Genomic DNA, 11,157 nt, shown 5'->3' on the forward strand with positions numbered 1-11,157 from the left:
CCTTGTGATGGCTTTAATATTCACCCCTACTGTTTAAGGTAAGGGGTCATATTTGTAGGGGCCCCTCGATTTCAGAATGAAGAATTTTAATCTATCCTATGTGAAATAGGGAGTTATTTTAGGCAGGCAGCCGAGTAATCAGGGTAAAGTGCTTTTGGAAGATTACTTTGGGAGCTCTATATAAGATGGCCAGGAAAGGGGGGAAGGAGGGGAGATATGATGCAGGGAAATCCATTAGAAGGCTCTTGCAGTAGTCTCAGGAAGAATGGAAAAGAAAAGGAAGGGAGGAATTCCAGAGACTTTTTAAAGGAAGAATTGATAAGACTCAGTAACTGACAGGGTGGGATATGGGATATGGGGGATGGGGGATGGGGGATGGGATGGGATGGGATGGGATGAAAGGGATTATAGCACAAAGAAGACCCCAAAAGGATTCTGAGATTTTTTTTTAGCTCGGGGAACTTGAAAAATGGCGTTATCAATGGGGATAAAAGTAAAATAATTGAGGTCTAGACAGAATCTAACCACCTGTGAGAGGTGGGGAGGAAAGGTGGAGTTGGAACAGGGTTGGCCTTGGGACTGGACAGAGTTTTCCAAGTCCAAAAGGCCCCTGAAGGAAATACGGCTTCTAAGCTGAACACAGCTAAACTCTGTGTCTCTCTCGAGCCCCGTGACTCCCCTGGAATCGAATCTTGTCCTGATCCCTGGAAGGAGCTGCTATTCCATGAGGACACCAGGCCTGAGCAGGCCTGGTTATTTATGGCTGATTCACAACCAGGAGAGGATACAAAAGGGAGGCCTGTTCTTGAGGCTGGAGCTCTGACTAGTGGTGGGCTAGGGGGCAATGACATACTTTCTATCTCTCCTCACCCTGACTCATCATGGCCTAACAGAGAGATACAACCCAACCTTTATTAGTGGAGACAGGTATGGAACCTGGAGGACAGGACCGTACAACAGCGCGGGTTGGAACAAATATACTACCTACCTCCCAAGACTGCCAAAGGTATCCCTTCAACTGGTACTGCATGGGCAAGTATGCGGGCAGAAAGAGGGCGGGTCTGAGGGTTTGTGCAGGTAATGTTTCCCTTCCCTCTTTCACTCATGTCTCTGCCTTCTACCCTGGCATCATGACTAAAATACCAGCATTAGAGCTTTTTCTTTCTTTGGGTTGCATGTTGCCCCCTCTTCAAGCTCCCCTTTTTAAAAATACAAATCAGGGCAGCTAGGTGGAACAGTGGATAGAGCACCGGCCCTGGATTCAGGAGGACCTAAGTTCAAATTAGACCTCAGACACTTGACACTTACTGTGTGAGTCTGGGCAAGTCACTTAACCCCCATTGCCCCACAAAAAACAAACAAACAAACAAACAAAAGCAAATCATAGAATCCTAGTATTAACACCATTGTCATCTGTTGATATAGATCTATGCATCTATGGATACATTGCCTGAGCATGTCCTTTGTGCAAGTCAATGTGCTGTCCTATGGGAGATATACAAGTGGATAAAATACAGTTGCTGCCCTCAAGAAGTTTATAGCCTAGTAGAAAAAGATAAACAAACAAACAAGCAAACACCACCTTTCAGAGTTAACTAGTAATTCCAGGCATGTTTTCAGCGCTAAATGAGAAGATACAAATATCAAGGGCATAAGAATTTCAGAGAAGGGAAGAGATTACCAAGAGGATGTTGGTATAGGCTATGGGAAGAGGTAGTATTTAACCTGGCACTTGAATGGCATGAGGAGTTAGTGAGTTAGGTAAACTGGTCAACCAAGGGTTAACACTTCAGTTTCCTCTTCAGAGAAGTAGATGTGCACATGGTGAGGGCAGGGTAGAGATATGGGAGAGGAAATGAGTGCCCAGTGTGGATTGTGGCTAAATGGTTGGGTTAAAAGTTAGTTGTTGGGGGGGGGGCAGCTAGGTGGCACAGTGGATAGAGCACTGGCCCTGGATTCAGGAGGACCTGAGTTCAAATCTGGCCTCAGACACTTGACACTTACTAGCTGTGTGACCCTGGGCAAGTCACTTAACCCCAATTGCCTCACTAAAAACAAACAAACAAATCTGGCCTCAGACACTTGATACTTACTAGCTTGTGTGACCCTGGGCAAGTCACTTAACCCTCATTTCCCCACCAAAAAAAAAAAATTAGTTGTTGCTGAGCTCAAGAATGTGCACAATGTTGTCTGGATAGATGGCAAGCCCTTTGAAACAGAAGTTGTTTCATTTTTGTTGTGTCCACACCATAGTGCCTGTCATAGAGAGGGCACCTAATGATTGATCGTAGGATACCCGTAGTGTCCAACTGGGTAGGGGGAACATGGATGGTATGGATATTCAAGAGAAGAAGGGGTGCATAGAGTTCACCTTAAGCAGTCTACCCAACCTTGAAGAGCAACTCATTAATCTTTAGTGCTCTTTCCTGAGTGACCTAATTTGGAGATGGGAATATTGAGAATTGTCTGGATAGGGAAGGAGTATGGTACCTAGAGGCAGAGGAATGGCTCTGGGCGGAAGTCCTCTGCCTACTTCCTGGGGTCCTTAACCCTTCTCTCCACCCTGAAACTCAGAGGCCCCTCCCTTCCTATACCCTCTGTGATGCAAGCAGGATAGGCAATGCCCTGCTGTGATGTCAATGACCGTGGCGGGGGGTCTTGGGGCCAATGATAGCCAGGTGGGGTCATTCTCAAAAGTGAAAGACAGAGAGATGGGCTTTGCTCCTGGAACCTGCCAAAACCAAACTGGGGTAAAAATGAAATATGGAACTATATTCCAAGATGTCCACCCCTCATTGAGAATGATAAAGGTGATGAAGTCTGACAGAAAAAAAAAAACCAAACAAGTTCTGTGCTCTGTGCTTTAAGGGGAAAGAGCAGAGGGGAGGAAATCTATCCCACCCTCAGGCTTGTCCAAATGAGGGACCCATCTCAGACAGACATGGCCCAGAGAAGTTGGGGCAGGAAATGGACCAGGATATAGTTACCCTAGGATGGAGGGGACAAAGAGAATGAATGGAGAAAGGTGAGGAGGGAAAGAGATATGAGGAGACAGAGGATGGGAGATGTTGCTAGGGAACTATGAGCACACACAGACAGTAAACTGAGGGGCCCTAGTGAAGATTGGGAGCTGGGGGAGGAGCAGAATGGTCAGAGGGACTGCCTGGGCTATAGGAAAAAGGAAGTAGGAACCACATTTGGGTCCTGGCCTTTGAATATGTTTCCACGTGGAGTCTGAGGCAGCTTTTCTTTCCCTTAGGAAGCCGGGATGGAAACAGTGATCCGGGGAATGCCCTTGGACTATCCCCCCAAACCCGACCGCTTCAACAACTATGGTAATTGGCCATGTATATGGGTCTCAAGGCATGGATGGGTTGGGGAGGTACTGGAAGTATGAAGAGGTTATGTAACTCCCTACTCTTTTCTTCTGTTTGTCTACTTGCCTGTTGCTATAACTCTGCTTTTGTTTGTTTGTTTGGTTTGGTTTGGTTTTGGCTTGTATTTCTCTTTCTGTTCATGTCTCTTAATGCTATCTGCCTGTCCCTGTCCTACTTTTCCTTTCTGTCCCTGACTATATCTCGGGGCCCATATTGTCTGTCTCTCTGTGTCTTGCTCTACATCAATCTCTCGCCACATCTCCATGATTCTGTTGCTGTTTCTGTGTCTATATTCTCTCTGGTGCTCTCTGTAATCTGTGTCTTCTGTGTTTTGGGTCTCTCCATCTCTCTGATCTCTATTCCATTTCTCTGTGTCTATGATCTCTACTTCCATCTTTCTGTGTCTCTGGTCTCTCCTTCCATCTTCCTGTGTCCTTGGTCTTCTCTTCCTTCTCTCTGTGTCTCTGGTCTCTCCTTCCATCTCTCTGTGTCACCGATCTCTCTTCCATTTCTGTGTCTCTGGTCTCTCTTCCATCTCTGTGTCTCTGATCTTTCTTCCATTTCTCTGTCTCTAATCTCTCTTCCATCTCTCTGTGTCTCTGGTCTCTCCTTCCATTTCTATGTCTCTGATCTTTCTTCCATTTCTTCTGTCTCTGATCTCTCTTCCATCTCTCTGTGTCTCTGGTCTCTCCTTCCATCTCTGTGTCTCTGATCTTTCTTCCATTTCTCTGTCTCTGGTCTCTCTTCCATCTCTCTGTGTCTCTGGTCTCTCCTTCCATTTCTGTGTCTCTGGTCTCTCTTCCATTTCTGTGTCTCTGATCTCTCTTCCATCTCTCTGTATCTCTGGTCTCTCCTTCCATCTCTGTGTCTCTGGTCTCTCTTCCATCTCTCTGTGCCTCTTGTCTCTCCTTCCATCTCTGTGTCTCTGATCTTTCTTCCATTTCTCTCTCTCTGATCTCTCTTCCATTTGTGTGTCTCTGGTCTCTCTTCTATCTCTCTGTGTCTCTGGTCTCTCCTTCCATCTCTGTGTCTCTGATCTTTCTTCCATTTCTCTGTCTCTGATCTCTCTTCCATCTCTCTGTGTCTCTGGTCTCTCCTTCCATCTCTGTGTCTCTGATCTTTCTTCCATTTCTCTGTCTCTGATCTCTCTTCCATCTCTCTGTGTCTCTGGTTTCTCCTTCCATCTCTGTGTCTCTGATCTTTCTTCCATTTCTCTGTCTCTGGTCTCTCTTCCATCTCTGTGTCTCTGATCTCTCTTCCATCTCTCTGTGTCTCTTGTTTCTCCTTCCATCTCTGTGTCTCTGATCTTCCATTTCTGTGTCTCTGGTCTCTCTTCCATTTCTGTGTCTCTGGTTTCTCTTCCATCTCTCTGTGTCTCTGGTCTCTCCTTCCATCTCTGTGTCTCTGATCTTTCTTCCATCTCTCTGTGTCTCTGGTCTCTGTTCCATTTATTTGTGTCTCTGGTCTCTCTTCTATCTCTTTGTGTCTCTGATCTTTCTTCCACCTCTCTGTGTCTCTGGCCTCTCTTCCATCTCTCTGTGTCTCTGGTCTCTCTTCCATTTATCTGTGTCTCTGATTTCTCTTAAATCTCTCTGTGTCTCTGGTCTCTATTCCATCTGTCTGTGTCTCTGGTCTCTATTCCATCTATCTGTGTTTCTGGTCTCTCTTTTATCTCTCTGTGTCTCTGGTCTCTCTTCCATTTATCTGCATCTCTGATTTCTCTTCTATCTCTCTGTGTCTCTGGCCTCTCTTCCATCTGTGTCTCTGCCCTCTCTTCCATCCCTGTGTGTCTCTGGTCTCTCTTCTGTTTCTCTCTTACATGTGGCTCTCTGTGCCCTGGCAGAGCGAGAGGTGGTGGTCAACATGCTGAACTCACTGTCCAGGAACCAGCTGCCGTCCATCCAGCCAAGGTACACAGTACCTGGCCGTTTGCCATTCCAGGGATATGACAGCCCCTGCACAGGCCGACATTACTGCCTTCGAGGCATGGACTACTATGCCACAGGGGCGCCCAGCAACGAGCGCCATCTGACCCAACCGACTGTAAGGTTCGCAGGGATCCTCTGGCTCTACCCTGCAGTGATTATCACTGTGGAGGAAATTCAGGGTGACCTCACATGGAGGAAAATTTGGAGGGTGGTGAACAAATTTGGCATTGCATGGAACTAAAGGGTAGATGAGATGGGCTTGCATTGAGGCAGAAGAGCAGACAAGATGGCCCCAGGAGCCTTCCAACACCCCCAACCAGCTGTGCCTCTTCTGCTCAAGGTTAGCCACCCAGACTATTCCTGTTTGCTTTGGGAGGCCCAGCTTTGCCTTCCCTATCCAGCCCCAGGGCCTCTCATCTTCCCCCTCAAGAGAGACTGGATGGAGAGGATACAGCCATAGATAGAGCTTCCTGCCTCTTCCTCTCTCCCTAGCAGTCTTCCCCCTCCTTTAACAACAAACAGGCATGTCTGGGCCTGTAAGGGCCCTGGAATAAATCTTTAGGCCTTAGTGAAAGCCCCCTCCTGGAGTGGGATCCTGGGGGACTGGAGGACTTGGGAGACCCTGAACCTGGGTTCTAATCCCACTTCTGTCTCTGTTAAGGCTAAAATTCTAGCTATTCTGTCTAAAATATCTAATGAGTGGTCACCAATAAATTATAAGCTTTAGCAAGAGTTAGACTTTTAAACATTTATTAAGGAGAATAAGAATTTGGTAAAGAGAGAGAGAAAGGCCTACATTCATCTATCTATTAAAGGGAGAGCACATTTCTAGCTCCCCTCTCCACCAGAGTCCACAGGAAAAAACGAGTCAGAGCGCCAGGCCCCCCCCTTCTTCCTCCCACCAGCAAACGTCACTTCCTGACGCCAAAGAAAAGACGCATGGTCTTGCCCTCAAAGACCTTTACTTCATGGGTGGAGCTCTTCTACAGTAAGTCTCCAGCAGGTGGCATCATTCCAATCGTTACATCACCGACTTGCTGTGTGACCACTGGAAGCATGGTATATTGGGAAGAACATGGGATAATATCAGTCCTAGTTCTGTTCCTTATTATCCACATAATATTGAGAAAGTCAATCTGGGGGCAGCTAGGTAATGTAGTGGCCCTGGAGTCAGGAAGACCTGAGTTCAAATCTGGCCTCAGCTGCATGACCCTGGGCAAGTCACTTAACCCCAATTGCCTCACAAAAAAAAAAAAAGTCAATCTGTAAAATGAAGCAGCAGGATTAGTTGATTTCTTTCAATGATGTCCTTCCAATCTAAATTCTGTGATATCCTATATGTGGGTCCCTGAAATGGAAGTCATGGTCACAATTCTCTAAGCCTCTAGGGAGAGGTGTGAGGGAGAAGAAACAATGAGGGTCATTATATCTATTTTATTTTATAGTTTATAATCACTTCCATATGTATTCTCTCATTTAACCCTCACCATTTAACCCTGGAGGACGGTCAGGGCAGGTATTGTTATTCCAATTTTATAAATAAACGGGTTCAGAGAGGAGAAGTAATTTATCCAAATTCACACAACATCAGCAACAGTCGAGGTCTTCTGACCACTAAAAAATGTTAATAGGGGACGGCACTTTGGAAGAGCTATCTAAATGTGAGGCACAAGATCCCCATCCATAGGACACCTTCAGCCACCAAGAAGCATCCTGGACTCCTATCCAAAGGGGCTCAAATACTGACACACCCAGGGACCTCAGTGGAAGGTGGTCCCACCAAAAGGGCAGCCTCATACTTAGGCCACTAACTTAGTTGTGGGATTTGAGGTGGGATTTCTCCTCTCTGAGTCTGTTTTCTCACTTGTCAAATAAGGAATCTGGACTAAATCATTTCTAAGGGTCTTTCCAGACCTACAGTTCATGATCCTACAAGGTTCTTAGCAACCTCTAAGTACATTCCAAGAGCCCAGAGAAATCTGGTTCCCCTATAGTATAAAGGCATGGACCCCAGGATGGAGAACATCACACAGAAACCACTGGGATATTTGGTCCACATTAAGGCTTCATTTCTGGTGCCTCCATTGGGCGTCCCAACTTGTGCTATGGGAGAGACAAAGAAGAGAAAGATATAACCTTTGTCTTTGGGGAGCTCAATGTCCAATCAGGGAGACAACCCTGGGATACAGAATGATATAAGGTCATTTGCAATAAGTGTTCAGAAGATAAAGTGCCTACATGTTCAGAGGAGGGAGAGAACAGTGTGGACTGGATCAAGTCAGGGGAGGCTTCCTGAAGGAGTTGGACTTCGAGCTGGACATCAAAAAACAGGTAGGATTTGGATAGTCCGACAGGCGCAGAAATCAACAGGTATCAAGAATTTAATAATTGGTTTGTACAGAACTGTTTGAGAGGAAACTGGAGAATAGTACTCCAATTGCCTACTCTTATATCCCTTTTCCTTTTCCTTTGCAGAAGTGCCCCCCCCTACAACCACAGGCCAGGAATGAATTGTGTGATTTCACCCCCCCTCCCTCCATCACCGTATCACTATACAAACCTTAAGTAAGTGCACCTGACTCCTTTGGTGAGTGGGCCTTTCTTCCACTTCCTCTCTTTGGATAGATCTCCCTCAGCTTTGTGATTTTTTTTTTGGTCTAGTCCTAGGAGGGCACACTATTGTCTTTTTTTTTTTTTAGAGAGGCAATTGGGGTTAAGTGACTTGCCCAGGGTCACACAGCTAGTAAGTGTTAAGTGTCTGAGGCCGAATTTGAACTCAGGTACTCCTGACTCCAGGGCCGGTGCTCTATCCACTGCGCAATCTAGCTGCCCCACACTATTGTCTTAATAGGTGTTGGTCCAGCTGTGAAGTCTGGATCATTATTAGGGCTGGGGATATTAGATGTAGAAGCTGAGGATGGGGGCCAAAATCAAAAAATCCCACCTCTCCTTCCCACTGTGGGTTTTGTGACTCTCCCTCTCAATATCTGGGCCTCAGAATGGAATACAGGACAGGGTGAGCCACTGAATGGAGCCCGAAGGACCAGATCCTTCTCGCCATAAATATGAACCCAGGGGCTAAGGGGTACTAGAGGCCAGTTGTGCCAGGCTCAGATCATCTCTTTGGATGGGATATGCTATTCCAATTCCCTCTCACCCCCACAGGTGGAACACCAGTCACTTCAAGTTGATCGGAGGACCACAGAGAAATAACTACATCATCCACCCTGAGTTTGTGTCGGAAACCTATCCTGTCTACCGCTGCTGGTAGAGCCGAGCCGTGGTCAGGGCTGAGGGTGGGGTGGCTTAATAAACCAAGTTCCACCCCCCCCCTGCAGAGATCTGCCTCTCCTTTGTAGCCCCTTAGACTCCTCCCTTCCCTAGATCTCTCGTTCCCTGGAGAGACTCGAGCCTCTCCTTGTATACCCCCATAGATCCCTTGGGAGGGGGCTCTGTCAGTCCCCCAAACTGGGGTCAGAGAAGGGTCAAAAACAACTAATGTTGGTTCACTCAACCCAACCACGTGCCCCAGTTCAATTCAATTCAAGAAAATTACTTATTAAACACCTAGTACACACTGAGCAGCTAGGTGGTGTGGTGGATAGAGGCTTGGAGTGGAGTTCAGGAAGATCTCAGTTCAAATGTAGCCTCAGACACTTCCTAGCTGTGTGACTCCGGGGCAAGTCACTTAAACACTATTTGCCTCAGTTCCTCATCTGTAAAATGGGGATACCCTGGGGAAGGAAAATAGCAAACCATTCCAGTATATTTGCCAAGAAAACCCCATGTCCATGGGGTTACATAGAGTTGGATATGACTGAGCAGCAACAATGTTCCAAGAACCAGGGCCTGGGCCCTGGAGCTGCAAAGACATAAATGAATGACTGGTCCAAAAAAATGAATAGCCCTTGTCTTTCCCCCATCTAGTCTTTGGGACTGACAGATTTTTGCTTCTTGGCTGCTATTCTCCAAAGTCTTCTCATACCTTCCTACACCCTAGCCTTTCCCTACAAATTTCTCTCCACACCAGTATCCAACCCAAGGACTTCATCCTCCTTTCTCCATCTCTTCCCATCATGGAAGACCTGAGATTAGGAGAATCATTCAGTGGACCAAATCCCTAGACCAAAGTCCATGGGGGGAGGAAGAAGAGGGCTCTCAACAATACACTGTGGAACCTGGGGGTGAGGTGCAGAAATATTTGGGGTGCTTTCCAAGGGCACCCAGAAAGGCTGGCTCTTAGTCTACCTGTCAACAAATATCTGGGAGCTTACTATGAGTAAAGCACCATGGGATCATAGGAAGAGACTTTAGAGATTATCTAGTCTAACGGCCTTGTTTTATACTTTAGAAAGCTAAGGCCCAAGGAGTGAAGTGTTACCCAAAGATTGTCAGTGTCGGAGGCAGATTTCAAATCCCAGGCCTCTGATTCCAAATTGAATGCCCTTTCCATTAGAACATGTTTTCCATTACATGCATGCTCCACACAGATAAGATCCATCCCTCTTCCACCTCAAGGCTTGACCTTCCAATCCAGGTTCTATCTCCCCTTAACTCAGTCTCTTCGTGTTTCTCCCTAATCTCCTCCTAATGGACCCACCCCTGGCCCAGCATCCTCTCAATCTAGGACTCACCAGCCCCACCATGGCCTCAATCCAGCATCTGGAAAAAGGAAACGGCAAACCACTCCTATATCTTTGCCAGGAAAACTCCAAATGGGGTCATAAAGAGTCAGACACAACTGAACAACAAAAAGACATGAACAAATTGTACACCTTATTCTGATGTCCTGCCCTACACCAACCCCAGTGTTCAGAGCCCCCTGGGTAGAGGAGAATAGAGAAGGAATGGCCTGGGGACATTCCCAGCTATCCCAATTCATACTATCTCTTCTTAAAATAGGCAATGATTACTCACATGGTCTCCCAGCCAGAACACAAGCAATGCTATAAATAATCCTGAGGTTGGTGGAAGGGATGGGAGGCCTAGGTTGGTCCAAGGTTGGAGGAGATTCTAAACATAGAATGTCAGGGTTAGAAGGGACTCAATTGATCCTCGGTCCAGGCCCTTCTGATAGACAAGGTCACAGCCAATTATCAGCCTAGCTAGAACTGGGTGTTCAAACCTTCACTGAGATTAAGAAGACATGCACAACCTTAGAGTATCTGGGAAATAGAGGAACAGGTCCTAGGATCGTGAACAGGAGAGATTCCATATCTGTTTTAGGGGAAAAGGTTGGGGTCCTTTAGGAGAAGGGCTTGATTCAGTTTTGTTGATTTAATAAGTTGATCAACTTGGGAGATTGGAGGGAAGAGTCATCCTGCCCCCCAAACCTAGACACTCTCAAAAGGAGCCCCTGACAGTAGAATGCCTGACTTTGTACCAATAAGGAGAGAATCGGAATGTTACCTGTCTCCTACCCTCCCTCCAAAATACCTCTTCTCATTAAATCGCTACGACCAAAAACAGACTCCAATTTCCTTTCTCACCCTGAGCCTCTGGCATCAAGTCTCTAAAATAAGGCTTCTTGGCCTGGTGTCCCTGATGAACCCGTTTTTGAAAAACATATATTTTGACACTATACATAAGTCCCAATATAATTGGTCTCCTTTGTAATCCTATGCGTTTAATGCATTATATGAAGGAGGGCGTGTCTATCGCCAGCCAAGCTGCCATCGGGGTCCAGGACACAAAACTCTATCTCTAAAACTACATTTTCCAGTGAGGGGGGCAGTGGGGAGGTGGAGGTGGGCTATCCCTTCCCAAAGCGATCTCCAGCCCAACAAACAGCTGCACTACTCTGGATGGAGAGAAAAGCAGATCAGGGTAAGGGAGTAGGTTTTTCCAAGGGG

At 46.6% G+C, this 11,157-nt stretch overlaps 1 protein-coding gene across 2 annotated transcripts in view; it reads left to right on the forward strand.

Moving 5' to 3' along the window:
• Positions 1-8,576, forward strand: part of C1H9orf24 (chromosome 1 C9orf24 homolog) — a 62,923-nt gene extending 54,347 nt beyond the window's left edge. Inside the window, exons 3-7 of one of the 2 annotated variants that reach the window (XM_043978983.1) lie at positions 894-1,006; positions 3,260-3,335; positions 5,221-5,425; positions 7,781-7,870; positions 8,471-8,576. In XM_043978983.1, the coding sequence (XP_043834918.1) occupies positions 894-1,006; positions 3,260-3,335; positions 5,221-5,425; positions 7,781-7,870; positions 8,471-8,576 (590 nt within the window). Of the gene's footprint in view, positions 1-893; positions 1,007-3,259; positions 3,336-5,220; positions 5,426-7,780; positions 7,871-8,470 lie in introns of those variants that run through there. The other variant, XM_043978982.1, reaches the window with a different exon arrangement.
• Positions 8,577-11,157: the final 2,581 nt, after the last annotated feature.

Source organism: Dromiciops gliroides, chromosome 1, assembly GCF_019393635.1.
Source record: "Dromiciops gliroides isolate mDroGli1 chromosome 1, mDroGli1.pri, whole genome shotgun sequence".
Taxonomy (NCBI): Eukaryota; Metazoa; Chordata; class Mammalia; order Microbiotheria; family Microbiotheriidae; genus Dromiciops; species Dromiciops gliroides.